Raw genomic sequence first — 24,746 nt, forward strand, 5'->3', positions numbered from 1 at the left:
GGCGTGAGAGGCGATAATCCGCGGAGAGGTCGTTGACTCGGCAGCCGGTGAGGCCGTTCCTCTTCTAGCGTAGGCCGAGCGGCTTCCGGTGTTGCTGGGCGCTGCCGCGTTTCCGTCATGGACTACCGGCGGCTGTTGATGAGCCGGGTGGTCCCGGGGCAGTTCGACGATGCGGAGTCCTCTGACAGGTGGACACATTGGCTTTGTTCAGATTTTGCTCTCTCCTCTTTCGCCCCTTGACGGGAGTTGACTTTTTTTCTGTGTGTTGGGGGGAGACTCAAGGCCAGGTATTCCGTCCCTGTTTATGGCGGGTTTAATGAAAGCCACTTGCTAAGTGGGTCTAGGGTTCCCAGGCTGGTAAGCGTCGCTGAGAGGCAGAGTTGAGGATAGAGGATGGCAAACCGGCTTTTGTGCTCTGACTACATTCAGCGTCCAAAAGATACTGATTGAACACCTGCTTTGTACCAGGGCCTGTCCTGGACGCAGAGGATAGTGACGAACAAGAAAATCAAGTCCTCACCGTCGTGGTACTTTACCTCCTACTTGGGGGCAGGGGATGAAATGTGGGGAGAGGCCAGTACATAGAGATTTTACAAAAGCAGATTATGGTGTACCCTGTGTGGATAATTCACGTAGGCTGTTACAGTAAATTATGGCTGAATGGTCAAAGGAGGAGTAAGTACGAATCTCAGTGACAAAAAGGAGTTAGCCATGAGAAGAGCAGGGTGCACAGCATTTCAGGCAGAAGAGACAGCAAGTGCAAAGGCCCAGCTATGAGATCCCCCTTGTTGTTAAATGATTATCAAGAAGCCAGAGTGGTGAGGAGTCCCTGCGTGGTGCAAAGGTTAATGCACTTGGCTGCTGGCTGAAAGGTTGGAGGTTTGAGTCCACCTAGAGGCACCTCAGAAGAAAGGCCTGGTGATCTACGTTGGAAAAATCAGCCATGGAAAACCCTATTCCTCTGAAACTTACCCTGAGATAACCTTTAATCCAAAAAATTATCCCCTGAAGTCTTAAAACCAAATTATACTCTTTAAGGACTATCTGTATGGGATCAAATTGACAACAGTAACTTGAAAGATTAGATAGGACCCTTAGAGGGCAGTAAGTTTGTGTTAATGTGGGAGGAACAGCTCAGAAAAGGAGGGTGAAAATGATTGCACAACTCAAAGAATGTAATGGATGTCATTGAATTGTACCTGTAGAAACAGATTGGTGTATCTTGCTGTGTATATTCTCATTAGGAACAACAACAACAAAATAAAGTTAAAACAAACACTGTGGGGCAGTTCTGCTCTTTCTCATGGGGTTGCTATCAGTTGGAATCAATGGCACCCAACAACCTAACATTCTTTTTTGTTAACTTATATAGTGACTGAAAAGAGACCAATTCAAAGATGATAAAGTAATCTGGTTCAAAGATGATGTTAGCTAGGGCCACAGGGATATGTTTTGGAGGTAGAGGTGACAGGGTTTGGCAGTAGATTGAATATGAGGTACTTAAAAACAAAATGAAACATTTTATGGAGTTATTTTGGAATTAAAAAAATGATTTTTGCTTCATTTATTCATAAAAATTCGTTATGTGTAGATTTTATTAATCCACTGGGAACCTTTTTTCAATAAATATATGTCAAATGCTTTTTATGTATCTTATCTAAGTGTTGTCATATCTAGTGTTGTTAGTTGCCATTGAGTTGATTCTGACTCATGGTGACCCCATGTGTTACAGAGTAAAACTGCTTCATAGGGTTTTCTTGTCTGTAATGTTAATGAAAGCAGATTACCAGGCCTTTTCTTCCGTAGTACTGCCGAGTGAGTTTGAACTGCCAATTTTTAGGTTCACAGTGGCGCACAGGGATAAATTGGTAAACAAGACTATCCTGGTCAACACAGAACTTAATGCAGCAGGGAAGCATATTAAAATTAGACAAATTAGTTTGCTAGAATCGTGTGAGTACTACAAAGGAGAAGTGGGTGAAGACTAGGGAAGACTTCCCAGAGCAAGTAAGCCAACACTGGAAGATTGAGTACGGTTTAGCCAGGAAAATGGAAGGGGCATTCCAGATTTAGTTTACAGTCATGGACAGAAGTCCTTAGGGAAGAAGGGAAATGGGCAGAAGCAGCACAGCCAGTGTGGCTGGTGAGTAGTTGATGGTAATCAGAGTTCACTGGTTTACCATTCATACTGAATGTCGTGAGGGTAAACCCGAGGCCCTCTACCAGGATGATTTGCCCTGAGGGGACTTTTGGCAATCTGGAGGTATTTTTGGTTGTCACAACTGGCTACTGGTGTCTGGCAGGGAGAGGCCAGGGATGCTGCTAAACACCCTAAAATGCACAAGATAACCTGCCACAAAGAATTATCTGGCCAAGGTTGAGAAGCTCTGGTACAAATGAAGCTATCACTTTAATATGTCATTCTAGGTTATTGGCAATTTATTCCTAAATTTTATCAGAAAGACCCTCCCCCGCCCCACCTTAAAACAGCTCTGTGAATGATTTTCCTAGAGTTGAGTTCTAGTGTACAAAATCAGTCAATATACTTATCAGAGAAAATAAAAATATAAAATTCTAACTTCACTGAAGCAGAAGTGGATTTAACACTTGATGTACTCCTTCCCTAGTAGGACTTGGGTGTGGAGAATAAGCAGACAACTGTAACAGAACTATAAAAAAACAGGAGAGTTTGGTATAAAGGAGGTGGGGCTTATTGGGAGACAATGTTGTAAGGAGACCTTGTAAATATCAGTATTGTATCATAAATAATTGTGTATGTGAGTTCAGTTATAGCATGTGTAAACATGCCAAAACATTGTTATTTCTAGTGAAAAAGAGGAAGATGGTGTTCCACTTGAAGACCTTCAAAATAAGGGTGAAGATGAGACAGAAGAGGAGGAGGAGGAGGAGGATTATGACGACGATGATGACTGGGACTGGAACGATAGAGTTGGGAAACTCACAAAGTGTTATGCGTCCAATAGAGGGAATAACCCACAGGTATTTTATAAACGGTCCTACACATCTTTAGCTTGTCTTATGTCTTTTTTTAAAAAGATTTTCTTCGAGGTCTTCTCATTCATTGATGTGGCTCTAAAGTGAGTAGCTGATTTTCCACAGATTGTATTGTCCTTTTTATTTTTTGTCCTTTCTGTATTTCTGATAGTTTCCTGATTGTGGATTCTTTACATAATTAATTTAAAAAGTTATTTAATGTATAATAAAATGAAGAGTTTAAAAATGTGTAGGAAAAGACACAGATAGGCAGTTTACTAAAAGTGGTTGAGAAACATGAAAAAAGTTGAACCTCATTAGTTATTAAAGAACTGCAGATTGAATGTGTAGAGAAACCTTTGTTTTCCTATCTGTGAAACTGACAGTGACACAAAATATGTCAATTGATGATCAAGTAAATAAGTACAGTGTGATAAAAGGTTATAAACCCTTTGACTCAGCAGTTCTTCTAGGGGCAAACGGGTTAAATTTACTGTGAGACTGATCATTCATGCAGTGGGATATTACAGTTCTAAGACACGTTGCCATTGAAGACTTAATGACATGGACATATGTTCATGATCTGTCATCATCTACCATGCACAGAAGCCTCGTAACCAAACCATCTAGAGCCTGCTTCTCAAGCCAGAAGGACTAAGTGTGTCAGGGGTTTCAGAGCCAGAGGGTTGTTAGGGTGCATCTTCCTGGAGCATAAAGGTTACTCAAAGATATGGAGGGAAAAACACCAATATTTCCTTGATCTTAAAACAGCTTTATCAGGGACTAGAATGCATGAATTTTAAAAATAAAGTTCCAACTTGTGGTCTTGTTTTGGTAATCCCTCTGGTGATTTCTGATGAGACTGAGTAATTTCATAATAGAGTATAATCCCTTTAAAAAAAAAAAGCTAGAAAAATGACTAGAAGTATATATGTTTGTTAACTATTTGTGCGCTACAATTATAGACATTAAAAAAAATTTTTTTTGCTTGTGTTTTCTACCATGAACATATTTTAATTTTAGAAATATGTTAATAGTTAAATTTAATACAGATTTTTTTTTTTTTTAAGTTCTGTACGAAAAAGAAAACTCAATCAGCCTCAAGAGTTCCATGCTGAGATAACAGGATTGAATCAATAGTTGTTTTAGGCCGTTTTTACTTAGGGGTTCTGATGTTGTCTCCACTTTCTTCTGTTTCTGCCGTTATTTTGGTTCATGTATAGCACCAGTGTAAGTGCTGAAGCCTTGCTCTCCCTCTTTCCTTTTCCCATGCTAGTCCACAGTAGAATTCTTAGAGCCAGTTTAATGTTGGTCTTAACTCTATTATATACTGGGGGGTGGGGGAAGTGTGGGTGAGGGGGGTGTAAATGAGTGTTCTTTGTTTTAAATCTATAAACGAGTCGAATCAGAAAAATGCATTTAATTTTAACTTGTTATTTATAATAATGAGGAGCACACTGTGGATAAGGAAAAAACCCCAGATTATGCACACTCTTTGTTCTAGCCAGTAACTTCAAACTATTTCAAATGCCTTTTTAAAAAAACCTTAAGCAACTTAGACTGACTCTTACCTTTCCTAGGGTACTCCAAAGTATTGATGCTTTAATAGCTAAATGTGAACGAAGGAAAAAATGTGATGATAAACCTTAGGTTTTTATTTACAGCTGTTGCTTAGACTCTGTAACGATTTCTTTTAGGCAAATCGACAGACTTCTAACTACAGTTCTGCCAAAATGTCTACTCCAGCAGACAAGGTCTTACGAAAATTTGAGAATAAAATTAATCTGGGTGAGTTTATAAAATATGTTACCTTACAGGGCTATGAAAAAAATGTCATTATGTTAAGAAATGAACATATTTAAATGTTGCTGACTGAATAATCATGCTTAAGAGAAAATAAAAACTTTTAGGGATTTAGAAAAGTGGCTTCAGGGAAGGACTTTGGCTTATGCTTCTAGAGTTCTGTTTTCTCATTGTTGTAGGAGTGGGAAGTAAAGATACCCGTTCAGGTTATTGTCTGTTTTGTGTTAAATTCTGTAGTAGGATCACCTTAGAGTAGGATGTGGAAGATACTAGAGTATAGTTATATTTTGTCTTACTAGAGACTGTATGTACGTGTGAGCTGTTAAATCAACGCATGTGAAGAATCAGAGTGTTGCTTCGAACGCCCATACCTTGAAAAACCCAAGGTCATCATTCTCTTCTTGTATATCTAGACTTCTCATCAGCCCAGCACAGTGATGCTTACATGCTATCAACAAATACTGAATTAATGAGTAGAGGTATTTTAGGTTCTTCATTGCCTATCATCAACCTATAATTTGAAATGACACTGCAATTTTTAGGATTAAGTTTGGAATTCAGGCAGTTATTATCTGTATTGGTTAATGTCCTTTTGTGTTACATATTGCTTATATTGTATTTTTTTTTTTAATTTTTAGATAAACTAAATGTTACTGATTCTGTCATAAATAAAGTCACTGAAAAGTCTAGACAAAAGGAAGCAGATATGTAAGTAATATTTTAACTCTACAATGTGGCCCATAGGCAGTGATTCTAGGCAGATCAAGTAGTATCTTGGTCCTCATTCTTTTGCAAGGATGTTAATTTGTATTCTTATGTCAATTCTTTCTTGTTTTTTAGCTTCAGTGTCTTTGCCTTTGTAAGTTGAAAGTATTAAATGAGTTTTCTTAAGAAATACACAGTAAGATTATTATGTTTTGAAATTCAAGAATGTGCTCTCATGAGGATAATAGTGTAGATTTCAGTTTAAACTAAAACGTTAGAATGTAAAAGTGCTCCGTTTTTGAGTTTATTAAAAACTGTCCCTCTTCACAAAATATATTTAAAAACTCAAGGGAAAACTGATGCTAAATAATGATATAACTGAGAACTGTTTCCATTTATGCTTCTGTTCTCAAAGCCAGTTGTTTAGATCTGGCTACCTTTGCTTATATGCTGATAACTCTAAGGCATTAACACTGTATTATAGAAAATGTCCATTAAGATCGCATAACCAGCAGTTATGTGATTAATTTTCTTCTGATTTATTGCTGTCCAAGAGATGCCAGCTTTTAAAGAAACACCGTAGTAATTGGTACGTCACTGAAGTTTCTGTTTGAATTGTTTAGCTTAGTATACTAGATTGTCACCTGGTAAGTGAACTGAAGGAAATCACAGTCTGCATTTTAATGCTAAACTCAGATAACAATCAAAAAATAATTAAAAACTGTCTTTGAAGAAAATGTAAAGAGAAAGCGTTATGAATGACTGTATTTCTGTGCAGGTAGGAGATGATAATTAGAGATCTGACAGACAGTACGGGTGTGTTCCAGCATTGTTCACCTCATCCCAGCTGCTCTTTTAGTTAATGTTTCTGGAATATCATGTTTGCTAGACAGAAATTTCTTTTCCTCCTGCAAATACACCGCCAGGGAATTGAATTGTTTATTAAGGGAAAGGAAGGCGGTTTCGCTGAGTCAGGAAGTCTGTTATCAGACTATCTGCTTAGGGATTTTCATGGGTGATTTACATTTAGAAGCTTTGTGTTTTGACTTCTGTCACTGACTATTGAACGTGTCAACTATACTTCTTTGTTTTTCGGTTAGGTATCGCCTCAAAGATAAGGCAGACAGAGCAACTGTAGAACAGGTACAATTGAAATGTATTGCAAGCTCTTATTTAATTTAAACTAGCATTTCTTTTTCTCTTTAAATAGTTTGCTTTCATCCTTCTTGCCTAATACTATGTTAGCTGAAATTGCTCCTATATAAAATTACTTCTTTTTACAGTTTTGAGTTTATAGTTGTGCGTTTTGCTTTAATATGACTATTTGTAGATGAACTAGAGTCATGGTGCCCTGTGATCCTGTGAAACCACCATAGAATACTTTCTCAGGGGACCCAAAAGAGAGTGTCTGTCTAGGAATCTTATCTCTAAGTAAGGCCTGCAGGAATTTTGTGAGCTTTCCCAGAAGATAGAGTATGTGCCACATGGGAGGGGATTGGGGGGGAGACGACAGAGGGACAAGGGGAGAGGTAAGGCCTTCACATTTCCAGTTAGAAATCTTTTTTTTTGTTAACAAGTTATGCTTGTTTTATTTTTATTCGAGAATCGGGGGAGATTGGCTCCTGATTATCCTACACAGAATCCCTACGTGGCACAAACAGTTAAACCCTGGGCTTTTTGAGGTTGGCAGTTTGAACCTACTGGGGCATCTTGAAAGACAGGCCTAGTGATCTGCTTCCGAAAGGTCACAGCTTGGAAAACTCAGTGGATCAGTTCTGCTCTGCACACATGGGGTCACCACGAGTGAGAATTGACGCCAACTAATAACAATTGCCTCACACATCAAGGGTTATGATTGGATGTTACCATTGGTGGCCCAGATTTTTGATGTGAAGAAAACGGTAAAAAGGGTCAGAGCATTGCTGTTGCTACCTCCCTCCCTTCTCTCCCGCTTATACATATATGCACAAACATAATAGTAGCCTTTGCAGCCTGCAGATGCTTGGTTTAAGGCACAAGCACCCTTTCTATCATCCTCCTCCGTCCTCAAAAGGGTAGCCTCTATCCAGAACCCAGAGCCAGTTGTGCAAATGAAGAATTCCACCTTTAGTCAGGCAGGCACAGAGTATGGGGCCTGTGTCTCCATTGTGCTCTATTTATTCTGTGATTTTTTTATGACTAAAGAAGGCAGCCTTAATTTTTCAAAGACTCAGATAATTTAGGCAGGAAATCTTTTTTCTCTTCTGAAGTTTAATTTTGAAGGATGAAGTGCATATCCTGAGTTTTCAGCTGTCTTTTAAAATAAATGCTTTTCTATAAATGTATCTACTTATTATATTTCTCTCTGTCCCGCTTTAATTTTAAGCCATTATGGTATGTTGTTCCTTCCTATGGCCCTAACATACATAAGTACCAGCTTTGCAGAAGAGCAGGTCTCTACCCAGATCCTGTACCCAGCTAGCTTACTTCCCCCTGTACCTGTCCAGTGGAGAAGGGATGGTGATGATCGTCTATTCAGTCACTGCCCCTTTATTCCTCTCTAGTTGCGATGCTTGTAGTTTGGTTTTCAGTCTGCACTCTTCCAAAGTTGTAGGGTTATATTAATTTTAGATTTCTGATATGATCACAGCCGCGTCCTCAAAGGATAGACCATAAAGCATAAGTTTTGGCTGGTTTACACTTTTCTCCCTCCCTGGGCTGAGCCACGTGGAGCTACTGCTGGTGTCTGTTAGAATTGCAAGCCCGAGGGTCAGGGATGGACAAGATCAGGCTTTAAATACATTGTGTTCTGTTTCTTAAAAAAGGACTTTGGATCATTTTTATTCAAGGTTGACGGCTCTGGCTTTGAAGAACCTTACCGACACTTAATCATCTATAGCAAGGGTCAGCCACCTTTTTGTATAAAGTCCAAGTAGTAAATATCTTATACTTTGTGGGCCACATACAGTCTCTATCACATGTTCTTCTTTTTCTCTTTTACAACCTTTTAAAAATGTAAAAGCCATTTTTTTGTACAGAAACAGGCTGTGGCCTGGCTTTGGCCCACAAGCTGTAGCGTGCTGACCCCAGTTCAGAGCTGCCTGTCCACTATGGCAGCCACTGGCCGTGTGTGGCTATTGGGCACCTGGAATGTGGCAAGTTCAAATTGAGATGTGCTATAAATGTAAAATACACATTGGACTCTGTAGACAGTATAAAAAGCAGAACGTAAAGTGTCTCGTTAATAACTGTTTACATTGATTACACATTGAAGTGGTAATTTTTTAGATACATTGGGTTAAGTAAAATATACTAAAATTAATTTCACGTGTTTCTTTTTACTTTTTTCATGCTGTGACTAGAAAGTTTAAAATGACTTATGTGGCTTACATTGTATATATTTTATTAGCTAATGCTGGTGTAGAGTTGATTTCTGCCTCTCTTGGACTTGGTAGCTTTTGGTTTCCATGGCTGAATGAGCTCATTGGTTTGTCATCTCTGGTTCCTTTGACCTTCACCTACATTTTATTTGTTAAAAGTTGGAGTGAGTAATAGTACACCATCAGAGTGACTCTTACTGAGCCAGGCGGATAGTGCAGTGCCCCTAAGCTCACAGTTGACTAATTGTCAGATGCTTTCTTAAGAAATAATTTGGTCCTGTCTTTCTGACCTTTTTATTGTACACATTTTTTTTTCTAGGTGCTGGACCCCAGAACGCGAATGATTTTATTCAAGATGTTGACTAGAGGCATCATATCAGAGATAAATGGCTGTATCAGCACAGGAAAAGAAGTGAGCTTTTCTTTGGATGACTGAATGTTTCCATGTTAGTTTTCTCAATTCACATACCAAGCGGAACTAAGGCACTTAGTAGTGAGTTGTGCCTTTAAGAAAAAAAGGGTGCAAAGGACTTAATTTGGGTCTGGACGGTTTAATACTGTGTTTCTGCAAATAGTATTATTAGTATTTGTGGCTAGGTAGAAAGTTTTGCACCGTTACAATATTGAATCGTTGAGTCTGACTGGTTGTGCCCAATACTTAGTTTAGATGATCAGATTACTGTAAGCCTGAGTCCTAATCAGAAAGTTACTAATGGAAGCAGCGGGCTTATTGTCTCATTTCTAAGAGTCAATGAGTGTCATTCCCATCTTTTTCCTTGTATGTGGGTATGGAGAAAGACAGCCGTGGTGTTTTTTAATTAGCAACTAATCCTATGGGAAGCAATTCTCAATAAAATTCAATTTATAAATCACTAGATGTAAAGCAACAGCACTGGGTGTTTTTTTAGATGTAAGGAGCCCTGGTGGTGCAGTGGTTAAAGCAGTGGACTGCTAACCGAAAGGTCAGTGGTGCGAAACCACGAGTGGCTCCTGGTGAGAAAGATGTGGCAGTCTGCTTTTATGGAAATTACAGCCTTGGAAACCCTATGGGGTTGCCATGAGACTGAATCAACCTGACGGCGGTGGCTTTTAGTGGGTAGATGTAAGAATGTCTTCAAACATTCTCCATATATTTCAGCTATAAAAAAGGGATGAAACCTCTTCTCACACATAAATTTAAATTAGATTTTGTTATATATATAAATTGGTGATATCTTTGTTATATCTTTTGGTATGGTGTTCATATTTTAATTGTCTTTAAAAGATAACAGCATTCCTTATGTTCTTTCGGTAGCTATTAAGCTAGTACATAGGAATGGGGATGGCTGCAAAGCACTTTTTTTCTTTTAAGGAAAAGTGAGGCAGAGGAGGAAGGTGATGATTTTAAAGGTTTAGAGCAGACTAAGGTAGTAGAACTTGGATTAGAATTCCTGAATCTCTAGAGCCTTTTCCCACTAATGCAGTTCAAGGAGAGACCAGAGTACCGTGTCTGTGCCAGCACCGGGAGGCACTGGAAGGGACATAGACAGGAAGTTTGTAATCTTAAAAATAAGTAGTTGCAGAAAACAGACAGATGAAACTATTGCTTTAAGTGTCAGATATGTGGTCAAATTTTAATGAGACTGATTTATGATATACCTATTAACACTTTATTATATTTTCATAGAGGCAGTATGTGTAATGATTCATTTGGGATTTAGGGGCCAGGCAGCTCTGGGTTTGAATTTTAACTTTTCTGTTTTCTAATAGTGTGATTTTGGGTATGTCACTTAACTCATTCACTCTGCCTCAGTTTCCATTTTGTAAAATGAGGACATTAATAGTACCTATGCATTGAGTTATTATGATATTTAAATAACTGTGAGGTTCTTAGCATTGTATACGACACAGTATGTGATGAGAAGCGGCTAGCTGCCATTTTATTATTAGCCCTAGGATCTTGGCACTGACTTTTGAGGTTAGAATCAAATAGGTTAAAAGGTAAAATACTGTTTGTAGCTATTTAACACAAACTTAATTTTCTTTATTTTTGATTTTTAATAGGCTAATGTATACCATGCTAGCACAACAAATGGAGAGAACAGAGCAATCAAAATTTATAAAACTTCTATTTTGGTGTTCAAAGATCGGGATAAGTATGTTAGTGGGGAATTCAGGTGAGCTCAGATTTTTTTTCCGATTGGTCTAGTTTCTGTTGCCTAAAAAATTAAAACATAATAATGGAATGGTTGAAATAACAAATCTTTTTCTTGTCCAAGGTTTCGTCATGGCTATTGTAAAGGAAACCCCAGAAAAATGGTGAAAACTTGGGCAGAAAAAGAAATGAGGAACTTAATCAGGTGACCGTCTGGGCGTTTGGGTTTCTGTGCTGCGCCTGCACTTTGACATCGACTGTTTCCTACCTGCAGACCCCAAAGTGGTTCTGCCCCATTGCAGGACTTGGTAGGGCCATTCAGTTCCATTGGGTCTGCTGCAGTAAGCAAAAGAAGTACAATTCTGGGCACGTAGGACTTCCCTCGTCTTCTCCATTATGAGAAGCCATTACTGAAGAATTCTGCCGTGACTCACATTTATTCAGCAGGGCGAGCTCGTTTGAAGAGTCTTATAAACCATGTTATGACGTTTGGAGTTTTCACTGAGTAATAAGGAATAAGCAGCAAAGTAACATAGTTAGGGATGAGGATGTCTCACTTTTTAGTGGCTATTGGAGTTCTAGACAGATTTTGCCAGGTCCTAAACTTTTTATCAGTTTGTTTTTCTGATTTCAGCCCAGTTTTGGATGCATACTTATATTCTTTATTCCCACTGACTCCTTTGTTTGGGTAAAAACCTCATAACCTAGCTGAGATCAAGTTTCCTCAAAATTTTTGAAGGTTTTTTTTTTCCCCTTAAAATGTCTTTCAACTTTTTAAATGTTGTACACATGTGATTTACATTGAATACTTTAGTATTGATCATGTGTTACTTATTTTGAAGGTATTTCTGAAATCTTTTTGTGCTCAATTAGCTACTAGGTGTGAGTCCAACTATTTTTATTAAGTATTTTTCAGGCTGATCAACTCATAACTGCAGACATACCTATTGTATTTCATCGATACCATGATGCACCTTTTATCACAGTTTAACATCTCTGGAATTGGACTGGGTGTTACAGGCTACGGGGTGAAATAGTTGAGTTGCCCATATTTTGTCATTCTTGGTGGTACAAAACGGCACTCCTTAAGATCGCCGATGACTTAACGTTAACGAGATACGATAACGCAGTTGAGAGGCCTTGGTGCCATCTCCTAACAGCAGTGTCAGTCTTGCATAGTCTAGCTGTCGTAGTGTGTTTTAGATGGTGTGTCAGCTTCTTAGTTGTCCTTTCATCTTATAATATGACAGGCTAAACACAGCAGAGGTGCCATGCCCAGAACCTATAATGCTAAGAAGTCATGTTCTTCTCATGGGTTTCATTGGAAAAGACGACATGTAAGTAGATGGAGGACCTAAAAACTCTGTGTTTGGAAGTGTATTTTTAACTAAATGAGCAGATATATTAGTATTTCCCACTCAAATAGCTCCTTTCATCTTGGAATTTGTGTGTGTGTCTGTGAATTTTTCACACTTTCTCAGTGCGTAAATGTCGAGACTACCATTTTTAGTCTCAAAGTGCTTGAGAATAACAGAGTTAACCCTGTTTTTGGGGAATGGGTTATACAGTAAACTGGGAAAGTGCCTGTTTTTGATAGCCTTTTGGAATGGTGTATCTGTAGTGAGACAAATCGTCCCATGTGCAGTTCACCTGAGGAGATTGTAGAAGAGAAGTGCATGTAGCGACCCAACACAGAGCAGGAAAACTCATTCTGGGTCGCTTTATCTTAGTTGGTGTATTTTATTTTTATTTGAGGCCTGCGCCACTCTTGAAAAATGTCCAGTTATCAGAATCCAAGGCTCGGGAGTTGTACCTGCAGGTCATCCAATACATGAGAAGAATGTACCAGGATGCCCGGCTGGTCCACGCGGATCTCAGTGAATTTAACATGCTGTGAGTGTGTGCTGTCCCTCGGGAACTTCTAGTGGTCATTCCATGTTCTTTAGTAATATAGACAGGATCTCAATCCAAACGGTCATACTGCTTCTAAAGTTTTGACATTATAAGATGTGGTCTCTGCCTTCAGTGACCTAGCCACAGAATTGACCACTTTTGTCATTAACAGAGTTAATGGACTCGAAAGTTTCCGGAGTTTTCACCTCTTGCTAATCAGCGTAGCCTCTTATTATCACTTTGGCCATTTTGTGAATTATTTCCCTTGTTTTTAAGAATAAAAAAATTTTAACACAAAAAGTAGGAAAGTATTACCATATCCCTGTGGTCCCCTCATCTCTGACCCCCCAGGTACCACAATGGAGAGGTGTACATCATTGATGTTTCACAGTCCGTGGAGCACGACCACCCACATGCCTTGGAATTCTTGAGAAAAGACTGTGCCAATGTCAATGGTGAGTGGAAACTGGAATTTTCTAAGTACCTGTTGGCACATGTTGAGTCCGTACTCAGTTAAGCTGTTGGTGTAAAATCTTGGCACTGAATCAACAGGTGCCATGATACTTAAACTGTTTGCTGGGAGGTGGTATATTTTTATTTATTTCTCTTAAAGTAGTGCAATGATAACCTTTTCCATCATAAAGCTATTGTTAACATACTTCCTTCTGACAGAGTTTTTTTTGAAGCACAGTGTTGCTGTGATGACCGTGCGGGAGCTGTTTGAATTTGTCACAGATCCATCAGTTACACATGAGAACATGGACGCTTATCTCTCAAAGGTTAGATGGGAAAGGCCAGCAAGGGAAAGAGCAGCAAATAGCAGTAGTCATTTCCATTTATGTGGCACTTCTGAGGAACGCAAATAATTTAGCATAAATTTTATTCATTTTAACAGCTTCGTAAGAACCTTTCCTTCTGATTTCACAGGTAGGGAATCAAAAATAATAGTAGAACAGCCTGTAGTAAAGCCAGGTTTCTTGACTTTAATCATCTGGCAAGGTTATGTAAACTGTCAAAGTTTGTGAATGTTTATTAAGAAACCTGCTAGCTTTTTGGTCATGAATTCCTTTCCCTTGTTTCTCAAAGACCTGTCTGCCTCATAGAATTGTGACCACATGACATTTTTGCCCTAGATAGGTTTTCCGGTTTTTTCATACCTTTTCGTATTCTTCCTTTCCCTGGAATGCCTTCCCATTTCCACCTTGTTCAGTTTTGCTCTGCTTGGTGAACTTTATAGCTCAGTTTAGAAAGCTTTCTTAAGAGGAAATAGGCAGAAATCATTGCTTTCAAATGTACATTTTCATATAATATAATTATAAAAAGAGGGGGCCCTGATGGCGCAGCGGTTAAAGCGCTTGGCTGCTAACCAAAAGGTTGGTGGTTTGAAACCATCAGCCACTCCATGGGAGAAAGACGTGGCAGTCTGCTTCTGTGAAGATATACAGCCTTGAAAACCCTATGAGGCAGTTTTGCTCTGTACTATAGGGTTGCTATGAGTCAGAATCAACTCGATGACACTAGATTTGTTTTTTGGATAATAAAAAATAAGGAGCTCTGGTGGTGCAATGGTTAAGCACTCAGCCACTAACTGAAAACTTGGTTGTTCAAATCTACCTAGTGGCTCCCAGGAGAAAAACCTGGCATTCTCCTCCTGTAAAGATCACAGACTAGAAAACTATGTTGGGCAGCTCTACTCCATCACATGGGATTGCTGTGAGTCCAGAATCTACTCAGTGGCCCTTAACAACAACAGAATAGAAACAGTCCCACTGTATTACTTCTTGTGATAACAAGTTCTTTTTTAATTTTCTTACTCTCTACTAGACTAAACTGTGAAAGGACAGGAGCCTTATTTATTTTTGTGTTACTAGTGCTTAATCAGTTCCTGCTACCTGAGCTAATTGGTATCACATCGTTTTTATTCCTCAGCCCTTTAATTTAGCACTAATTTTGGTGTCTAAATGTAAAAATAAAACAAAAATCCTAGTACCACTGTTCTTTCCTCTATGTATTTTAAGTAGAGTAGAGAGCAAGTCTTCAGTTTCCAGTAACTACAAGCCGAAAGAACACTTTGGCGTCTTTGTCAACCTCTTAGTTTCAGTCATTCTGTGCACAGAGAACTTTCTTTGGTTGTTTATACAGCGGTAGCCCTAAAGCCACATAACCCTAATAGACATATACTCAAGAAATGGTTCTTTCATTCTCTGGGTCTTGGTTTTCCTTTGTAAATATTTTTTCTGATCTTTTAAAAATTAGTAAACATAATATGACTTTGTTGAGATAGGGATGCCCCTAGGCTAACAAAGAGGAGTTAAATTTACCCTGTTACTTTTGGGTTGATTACAACCTTACTGTTGAGGTCAGTGGTAGAGTGCTAACCTGTCCCACTAGGGGTCACTAAGTCCTTTCTTTTAGAATTGTAAATAGGTAATACTGAAAAAGATTAGAATAGGTTTATACTAAAACTGGAGAAAATATCTGCAAGTTGAATGTAAGGGAAAGTGATTTTTGTTTTCTTCCAAGGCCATGGAAATAGCATCTCAAAGGACCAGCGAAGAAAGGTCCAGCCAAGACCACGTGGATGAAGAAGTAAGGTTTATTGTCTGTTCACATCCTTGGGAAACGCTTGTATTTTTTTGTGTGTGTGTGTGCTTTAGGTGGAAGTCTATAGCTCAAGTTAATTTCTCATTCAAAAATGTATGCACATATTGTTTGGTGTCACCACAGTGTGACAGCACCCTCCCCCTTTCTACCCTAGGAGGCCTTTTTTATATTGCTTTAGGCATAAACTTGATCTTAATAGATTAGTGATTTTTGTTGTTTTTATGTTTAATGTGAAAACAATGATCTAATGATGTTTCCATGCCAAAGCATGAGGCATTATGTAGTATACCAGTTCTGACAGCTCTGTTACAGCATCGATAAATGATAATTGGTGGCACAATACATGCTTTTTCAAAACTGCTATACAACAGAAATATTGTGAAATCAAATACATATTGCTAAGGGAGTTGGGGTCAGTCTTATAAGGCTAGATGGCAAACTTTACATGTTACCAAGATAATAAGAAATTGCTAAATATTCCCCCTGACCTCCTGTATTCAAATTATCAGTCTCAGGTAATAGGATCTGAGATACATCAAATAAAGGTATTTACAGAAGTTTAATAATGTTTTAGCCCGAACAGAGACAGCAAGAAGGAGAAATTAGGGAAATCATTCTTACTCTGAATTTAATTTTTGACTGTTGGTTCTTACTTACAAGCATTTCAGAGACTTAAATAATAGTTAAACTCCTAGTTAAAATAAAATGCATTTAGTAGCAGCCTCTGCGACCCTCCAGTTAGGCCAGATAACGTTTAATTAAAGCAACAAGCTATCCCAGTTCTGTGAGAAAAATCTCTTCCTGTTAGTTCCACAGAGATATTTTGAACCATTCAGCAAGGAAGAAACTTGGATAATTATCTCAAGAAAATGCTACCTCATCTGAAATAGGAAGTTCAAAGTAGTTTAAGACATCTTATCTCTGGGTCAAAAAAAAAAGATGTTTTATTCAAATTATACCAATCCTTAGGTAGATGGTTAAAAAGAGAGGATTTTTACAAGTGGATTATTTATTCTGAAGTTAGTAAGGTTAACAGCCTTTTCTCAATTTCAGGAATATTTACTGGTAAAATTAAATTCATTTGTTTTTTAATAAGAGATAAGTAGTGGTTTTAAAGTGATGATAATATTTCCTTGAGACTTAATATGTTACACAGTTTAACTGAGCTAAGTTGTATAATTTATGTTTCATTGCATCATTCCACTCAGTAACCTATTAGCCCAAGATGGAGAAAAGTTTTTTTAAAAGCCTATTGGAACATAAGAATCTCTGAGTGGAACAAACAATTAAGCACTGGGCTTAACCGTAAGGTTGGTGGTTCCAATCCACCTATAGGCGCCTTGAAAGAAAGCCCTGGCGATCTGCTTGCAAAAGGTCACAGCCACGAAAACCTTTGTTTTTCTATCAAGATACATGATTCTAGAAGGAAAAGTCTGCTTTTAATTTGCAAATGTGAATTTTTTAATGATTTAAATGTTGATTTCAGTAGCATTGTAAATTTTTGAATATTTATGCTTTGGTGAAAAATAAAACTATTTTAGTCTGGGGAGCCATAGCATATTTTTTTGTGAAGGACCCACAGTAGGCTTTTTTTTTCTCCTCACAACTGTTAGTATGCTGGAGAAATATGAGCTGCCCTGTATTCATCAGAGGCTCTCAGCCTCTTTCCTCTGGCAGCGTGCTAGATGGTATTCCCCTACAAGGAGAACACCCTCCTACCTTGCTGTCTGCAGCTCCAGCGCTTTCTCTCCTACTCAGAAAAGCTTTTTTGGAATGCAAAGGAGGAGAGAGAGAAGTGTTATTCTAAGGATAACTTGGAATCAGCAATATAATTTTTTTTTCTGTAAGATAAGTCATCCACAAAATGTAGTCCTTTATTGTCAGGTACAGATTACTTCTGGCATATGTGCATAGTAGTCACGCCCTGCTGTGTGCAGACAAGATGGCTGAACAGCAGCGTGGTAGATGATGGTGATAGATTACCAGGTGGGCTGAGGTGCGGAGTGAATGTGAGAAGTATGTGGACAACAATCGCAGTCTTGCTTTTCCTCTGTATCATGGTTAGGTGTTTAAGCGAGCATATATTCCTAGAACCTTGAATGAAGTGAAAAATTACGAGAGGGATCTGGATATAATGATGAAGTTGAAGGAAGAGGACATGGCCATGAATGCCCAACAAGACAATGTGAGTATCTTGGTTTGCTTATAACAAGTTTACAAAAGAATGAGACCATCCCAAACCTGTTTGGGCCTTGTAAAGTCCTCTAAGCTTGAATCTTGGCTTCTGGTCTACTGAGATGGCTAGTTTCCCTGTGTTAACATGTGTTCTCTGTGCATCGGGTGTGAAGGGAATACGTTAGTATTTATGACACGGTGTGACACATTTGAATGAGTCCAAAAGACTACAATTACAGAAAAAGGAAGATTGTTATAGAAGTCTAGACTGTGAACAGTTATTATACTAGATGCATTTGTATACTTCAGAGGCTGCAGACTTTTTTGTTAAAAAAACTAGTTAAAGAGCCAGATAATAAATATTTAAGGCTTTGTAGGCCAAGGAGCAAAACTGAGGCTATTGTGTAGATGCTTATATAAAGAAAACAAATTTCTACAGAGTTTTTATTGGTGAAATTGAAAATGTTTTAATAATTGAGGACAACGTTTTGTAATGTCAGTCTTCTAATGAGAAGAATGGAATTGTTTGAGGGGGGAGTGGGGAAGAACATTTCGATTAATTGAGGTTCAGAGTTAGTGTCCGCGATCATCAGATTGATTGCAGATGCCCTGTGAGAACCGTCCTTAGATCACCAAACCAAAAACCAAACTTGTTCCCGTCCAGTCAACTCCGACTCATAGGGACTGTATAGGACAGAGTAGAAAACTGCCCCATTGGATTTCCAAAGAGCAGCCGGTGGGTTCAAACTGTTAGTTTGCAGCCTGAGCTCCTCTTAGATCATAGGCAGGACAGAAATAGATGGGGATTTGAATGTGGCCTGTGGCCGTAGCCCGCTGATCCCTGGTACACTTGGTGGACAAGAATAACACCAATATTATATACTTCCTTTGTTACCAGAGAAATTTGTCACTTTTTGTAACCCCAGAAGCGATCATAAGATACTATATTAAGACATCTTAATATTATAACATGTATACTGTGTAGTTCTATATTGATTCTTGGTTTTTTTCTTTTTGGTTACAAGATTCTATACCAAACTGTAACAGGACTGAAGAAAGATTTGTCAGGAGTTCAGAAGGTAGGAAGAATGTGTGTCACTGTTCATTTATGTGAAAACTTCTAAAGGGTATAAAACTTCATTAGTGCAAAGTATTACTAGAATTAAATTAACAGTAAGTATTTTATGTTAGTATTAAAAATAAGTACTTTTTGAAGTCTACAGACATTTTTAAAAAGGCAGCAAAACAACTCTTTTTGTGTTAATTCTTTCTAATCACAAGACTGAACCCAAACCAAACCCATCACCATTGAGTCGATTCCAACTCATAGTGACCCTAAAGGACAGGCCACGTAAGGTTTCCAAGGAGCGCCTGGTAGATTCAAACTGCTGATTCTAACCAAACCTTTTGGTTAACATCCGTAGCTCTTAACCTCTATACCACCAGGGTTTCCAGTCACAAAGACTGAAATGTGGAAATTTCTGATTTATCCGTTGTTGCAGGGGAGACATTTATCCTTTTTGTGTCCTGGTCTTCATTTGTGAAGTTATTAATGATAACCATGCCATGTGTTTCCTGATGTTTTTTACAACCAGCTTTTGAAAATGATGTGTGTGTAGCCTCACCCCCATATGTCACTGGTTGAAGAGCAGTCTCCAGAGTTCAGTAGTCTTAGCGAGCTGCATCCCTCTAGGGTTGTTTTTTCTTATAACAATCTTGTTTCATGTTTTAAAAGGGTGAGTAATTCTAACTGAGCCAATAATAAAGGCTGGTATTCTTATAATTTTCTTATTTAAAGGCTTAAATAAAGGGTCGTATAGTTAGCGTTTTGAAAATCTGCTGTCTTCTCTGGGAAGAACTGAATTGGGGGATCCCAGTATTTTGCATCGCTGTAGCAGTCATTGTAGGGCGGTAGTGTTTTGAATTCCAGAGCATGAAGATTGTATTGCAGCTGTCTGGGAAATTTCTTTTTATATAATTGCTTTTTTTTTTTATTGTGATAAATGCATGACATAAAAACATTTGAACCATTTTTAAGTGTACAAGTCGTAGCATTAATTACATTCACAGTTTTGTGCAGCCGTTGCCACCACCTATTTCTAAAACTTTTTCGTCACCCCACACAGAAACTCTGTACCCACTCAGTAGTAAGTCTCCCTTCCCCCACCTCCGCCAGCCTCTGGTGACCTCTGCTCTACTTTCTGTCTGTCCGTATTTGCCTGTTCTAGATATTTCATATAAGTGGGATCGTACAGTGTTTGTCTTTATTTTTTATTCCTATCTATATTTCACATCCTTGTAAATCTCAACCTTTCTGACCTACCGAAAGAAGCAGAACTGTTTTGTGATTGAAATGGGTCACCTGAATAAAGCCCCAGTCCCCTTATTGGGGTGTATACTTGAACCTTACTATAATGGTTGCTTCTCAGCTTCCTCCCTGATGTTGATCCTGCTTTGGTGTTACCTTTCAAAGTATATCTGCAAGGCTAAAATCTGAATTCTGACGTTAACTCTTTCAATAATAATAAATGCCTGTTGGCTTAGAATAACTTAATTCTCATGGTATATAATTTTTCAAGGTCCCTGCACTCCTAGAAAATCAAGTGAAGGACACGACTTGTTCAGATTCAGAAGATGCTAGAAGCTCTGAGTGTTCTGATGCAGACTCTGAAGAGCAGGGAGACCATGCCCACTCCAAGACGCATACCGCTGACCCTGAACTTGATAAAAAGGTTAGCCTAGAATTTCAATTCCCTTTTTCTTCAACATGATAGTAAAGCCACTCTAATTTCTTTTTGCTCAGGAATCTAACTAGATTATGATGACCGAAAACATTATTTGTTTATAAGTACTCATGATCTTAGCTTTGGAGCACTGGTGGCACAATGGCTGAGAACTCGGTTGCCGACCAAAAGGTCAGCAGTTTGAATCCACTGGCTGCCCCTTGGAAACACTATGGAGCAGTTCTACTCTGTCCTCTAGGGTCACCGTGAGTGGGAATCAACTTGATGGCAATGGGTTTGGCTTTGGTTTAATCTCAGTTTTAAGGAGCCCTGGTGGCACAGCCGTTAAGCAGATGACCTCTAACTGAAAGGTTGGCGTTTGAACCCATCAGCAGCTCCATAGGAGAAAAATCTGGTGATGTGCTCCATAAAGATTACAGCCTCGGAAACCCTAGGGGCAGTTCTGCTCTGTCCTGCAGGATTGCTGTGAGTCCGAATCGACTTGATGGCACACAATAACAGCAAGACAATCTTAGTTTTAATTCATAAGTGTTAACTTAGCTTTAGGTGGTAACATTATGTTTTGGCAGATTTGGCTTCTGTTAGGAGCTCTTTTGGCACTGCATAGAGGTAAGACACTAACTTCAGTACATTGATTAAAAATGGTTATCGTTCACAAGAAGTAAAAGTGGTGTCAGAGTTGACTCATGGTGAACTGTTGAAGAACGGGTTATTCCTCCATCTTAGTTTTATCCCTTAAACCTTATAAAGTTCGGATTCTAAGTTTGGATTCTAAGAGAGAGATTCACCTCGCTAGTACACTTTCTGTCTACTAGAAACATATTTTTTCTCCTTCCAACCTTTGTTTTTCTTAGAATTCTTGGAACTTGTAAGGAAAAGTAGCCACAAACCATGTAATAACATCCTCAGGGGTATTTCTTTTGGCTGTCTTCAAATTTCTATGAAGACAACTCAAAGACCGTTTTCACCCACCAAATCATAGTCATTTTCATGTTATACTCCACTTTTCCCCTTTTACATAGATGTTTTTATTTAGTCATAATAATAGTATATGAATACTCTGTTAATAATTTCTTTTTTTTACAGGAGAGGAAAAAGATGGTCAAGGAAGCCCAGAGAGAGAAAAGAAAAAACAAAATCCCTAAACACGTGAAAAAAAGAAAGGAGAAGACAGCCAAGATGAAGAAAGGCAAATAAAACCAGAACTGTATTGTATACAGCCATTTCCCAGCAGTTACTCTTCTTACGTGGACCTCTGAGCTGCATCTGGAAGACTGGTTATTGATTTTAACCAAATTGTCTCTGAAGACTGATTCAAGCATTTTTATGTAATTATGTAAAAAGCTTTAAGCTCTTTTGCCTAGGTCCCATCAGTGGCTCTGTCTGGTATTGATGGAGCATTTATTTAAGCTACTATTTTAATGAAGAACTTTATACATTTTTTATTTTTATATGTTTTTTCTCCTACAAATACGTCTTACGAAGCATCATAAACATTTAAATGTAGTGATCATCCATAAGGTTTATATAAGTGTAAAGGCACTTCGGACAAACTTAGGAAAATTGGTTTTGTTTTGTTTGTACATGCCAAAGACCCATCTGAAATTCTCTGATTTTTAAGACTACGGTTTATATGACAGGGAGCTTCGCTTAGAGAAGAATTCCGTTGGCTGTAGATGGACCCGTTTATGCAGCTCTGCTCTTGTGTGCATTGATGACCATTTGTAATACACTTGCCCTTCATCTTAATATGCTTTTTTGAGCTAGGACTTCCCAGCTCATAAGCTGTTTCTCATTCCTGTGGTTTTTTAGAACTATTTGGCATGTTCATTGATGCATCACGTATTTGAATGTTTTAAGTGCCGGGGATACAACAGTGAAAAAAAAAATACAAATCACTACCTTCAGGTGGCTTACATTTTAGTGAAGAGACACATATTTAGACGTAAATAAACAATGTGTCAGCAGGTGATAAATTCTGTGGAGAGAAATAATGCAGAGAAGAGAGAATGCCTGGGGAGATGAGGGTTTGCGAAGAGCCACACTGAGGTGCTGTTGGAGCAAATGCTTGAAGAACGTGAGCTATGTGCATTTTAGGAGGAAAGAGCATTCCAGGCTGAGTAAACAGCAAGTACAAAGGCCCTGAGGCAGCAGTGAGTCTGACATGTTCTAGAAATGGGACTTTAGCAACCTAATCCAGGGAAGAAGTAGGAGAAGAGATGGGATAGTGCAGGGCCTTCTGGTCTTTGAGTGAGCTGGGAAGGTGTTGGAGGGTTTGGAGCAGAGGAGTGATATGACCTGACTTCTGTCTGGCCTCTGGAGAACTGACTAGGAAGCAAGACTGGAAAACCAGTTAGGTGTTTGTGGTAATCCAATTGAGTGACGATGGTGGCCTGGTCTTGGATGCCAGCAGTGGCATTGGAAAGAAGGGGATGAATTTAGACACAACCCAAAGGTGGAGAATGTAGATAATGCTAAGGGAATCTGTGAGGATTGAGAAGAGAGAAGGGTGACTTCAAGGTTTGTGACCTAAGCAGCTGAAGGATGGGGTTGCAACTGTCATGGGAAGAAATGCAGCTGGGGCAGGTTTGGGGTAGGAAGGTGAGATAAAATATGGCAACTAAGCACAAATGTTAAAAGTTTTTTTTTCTACCATATACTTTATACTAGAAATAGTTATTTTAGCCATTGCATTCAGAAATGATTTCTATAAATAAGTCATTAGTTTCCACCTAAGCTGAAGTTTGGATATGCTTGAGAGTTGGTGGGCATTGGGAGGAATCAACTGAGCTTTTAAGATGATACGTCAGATTTCATTTTGTTTATATCCTTCTTCCTCCCCGACTTCAAAAAAGGTAAAGTAAGAAATGTAATTTCAATGAAGATTAAAGTAGCCCCTTCAAAATATTTTGTAACTAACAAAAAGCAAAAATAGGCTTAGCAATTATGTAGAAATTAGGGATTTGGTATTTGTTTTGGTCTTACTGACATGGGGTGGGTCAAGCTCCTCAGAACTACCTTTTGGTGAATCTAATGCAATTTCTAAGTTTGGAATCAGTTACACCTGGGCAAAATGAGCGTCACCTCGACCAGGGACAGTTCATTTTCTTACACTGCTACAGGCACAGTGGCTTGTAAAGCATCGAGGTTTGGGGCTGTAGGATTTTAATCTGAGAATGTTCTGAGACTACTTGCTGATGTGGCTGCTTTCCTATTTGGATCACTGTTTGGGGGAAGAAGCCCGTTAGGCAAGTGTGCAGGCTGCTTGCTGACCTTGGTTGCTAATTAAATTTGATCACTTGACATATTCGTGTTAATTGATTATTGGCTCCACAGTTATTTTCCATTAGGAGAGAGGAAGGTTTTGGTCTCTTGGCCCAAAGCCAGGGACATAATTTTGTCATTTGTAAATGTATCTGATTTTCTATCGTATTTTGTTAATTTTCCGATCCCTCCAAATAACATAGATGTTTCTAAAAGTTTCTTGAAGTTGACTGTAAGAAATCTGGATACTTCAGTTGGAAGCAGAAAATCACAGCTACTTCCTGTGCTGCTGTAGTTCTTACTCTTCCTTTGATGAAGCGGTTTAGGGACAGAACTTTTGTCAGCTCAAGGAGAAGCCCAGAAGTTCCTTCCAGCATTTGAAGAGGCAGGACCTGTGGCAGCTTTTTGCCTAAGTCTGATCAAATATTCATCCATGATTCATGACTGACATCAAGTTTTCTTCAGCTTTATATGTGACTGACTTTATGGAGCTGAACTCAAGATGTTGAAAAACTTTATATAAAGTTTGATACTAAGTTGTTTGAGAAGATACCTGCTTTTCATGAGTATTCTATTTAATTCAGTGCAAATAGATTGCCGATTCTTGGCAGTGGGCCTATCCTGCTTTGTGGCTGCGATTTCATTAACCTTTTGGCTTAGAAAATGAAAAACCAAAAAAAAAAAAAAAAACCAAACCCAGTGCTGTCAAGTCTATTCCGACTCATAGCAACCCTACAGAAAATGAAAGAAGAGATTAAACAAATGATTGTTTTAGAAGCTGGTGAAGGAACAGCTCAAATATCATGGGCTTTGAATTGATATTTCTAAATTTATTTTCAAAAGTTTGGCAACTGTTCAAATTTTCAGTTTGTCAACCAATAAAAAAGATCCACTGCTATCGAGTCAATTCCAACTCAGTGATCCTATAGGACAGTAGAACTGCCCCATAAACATAGGGTTACCAAGGCTGTAAATCTTTACGGAAGCAGATTGCCACGTCTTTCTTCCATCAGGTTCTAGTGTATGCAGTTAGAGAATTTGTCTCTTGAACAAATGCAGATAAAATTTTGA

General features: G+C 38.6%; 1 protein-coding gene across 2 annotated transcripts; it reads left to right on the plus strand.

Annotated features, from left to right (window-relative positions):
* The first annotated feature begins 85 nt into the window (after window positions 1-85).
* Window positions 86-24,370, plus strand: RIOK1 (RIO kinase 1). Of its 2 annotated transcripts, XM_003417866.4 has the most exons (17): window positions 86-188; window positions 2,829-3,000; window positions 4,692-4,782; window positions 5,436-5,505; window positions 6,603-6,645; window positions 9,181-9,273; window positions 10,905-11,017; window positions 11,120-11,200; window positions 12,246-12,332; window positions 12,751-12,888; window positions 13,240-13,343; window positions 13,561-13,667; window positions 15,412-15,477; window positions 17,558-17,677; window positions 18,693-18,746; window positions 20,247-20,399; window positions 21,498-24,370. In XM_003417866.4, the coding sequence occupies exons 1-17, from the start codon at window positions 118-120 to the stop codon at window positions 21,606-21,608; spliced, it is 1,674 nt and encodes a 557-aa protein (XP_003417914.1). In that variant the 5' UTR covers window positions 86-117; the 3' UTR covers window positions 21,609-24,370. The 2 variants fall into 2 exon arrangements, with proteins under 2 accessions (XP_003417914.1, XP_023413444.1); XM_023557676.2 differs by lacking the exon at window positions 20,247-20,399.
* The last annotated feature ends 376 nt before the right edge of the window (window positions 24,371-24,746 follow it).

The sequence above is a fragment of the Loxodonta africana genome, chromosome 1 (genome assembly GCF_030014295.1).
Source record: "Loxodonta africana isolate mLoxAfr1 chromosome 1, mLoxAfr1.hap2, whole genome shotgun sequence".
Taxonomy (NCBI): Eukaryota; Metazoa; Chordata; class Mammalia; order Proboscidea; family Elephantidae; genus Loxodonta; species Loxodonta africana.

What these genes read in the sequence shown, in the direction of transcription:
- RIOK1 (XM_003417866.4), top strand. Translation starts at nt 118, where the DNA reads ATGGACTACCGGCGGCTGTTGATGAGCCGGGTGGTCCCGGGGCAGTTC. An exon ending in ATAGAGGGAATAACCCACAG is followed by an intron (nt 3,001 to 4,691) that starts GTATTTTATAAA and finishes GATTTCTTTTAG; the next exon opens with GCAAATCGACAGACTTCTAA. An exon ending in TTCATTGGAAAAGACGACAT is followed by an intron (nt 12,333 to 12,750) that starts GTAAGTAGATGG and finishes TTTTTATTTGAG; the next exon opens with GCCTGCGCCACTCTTGAAAA.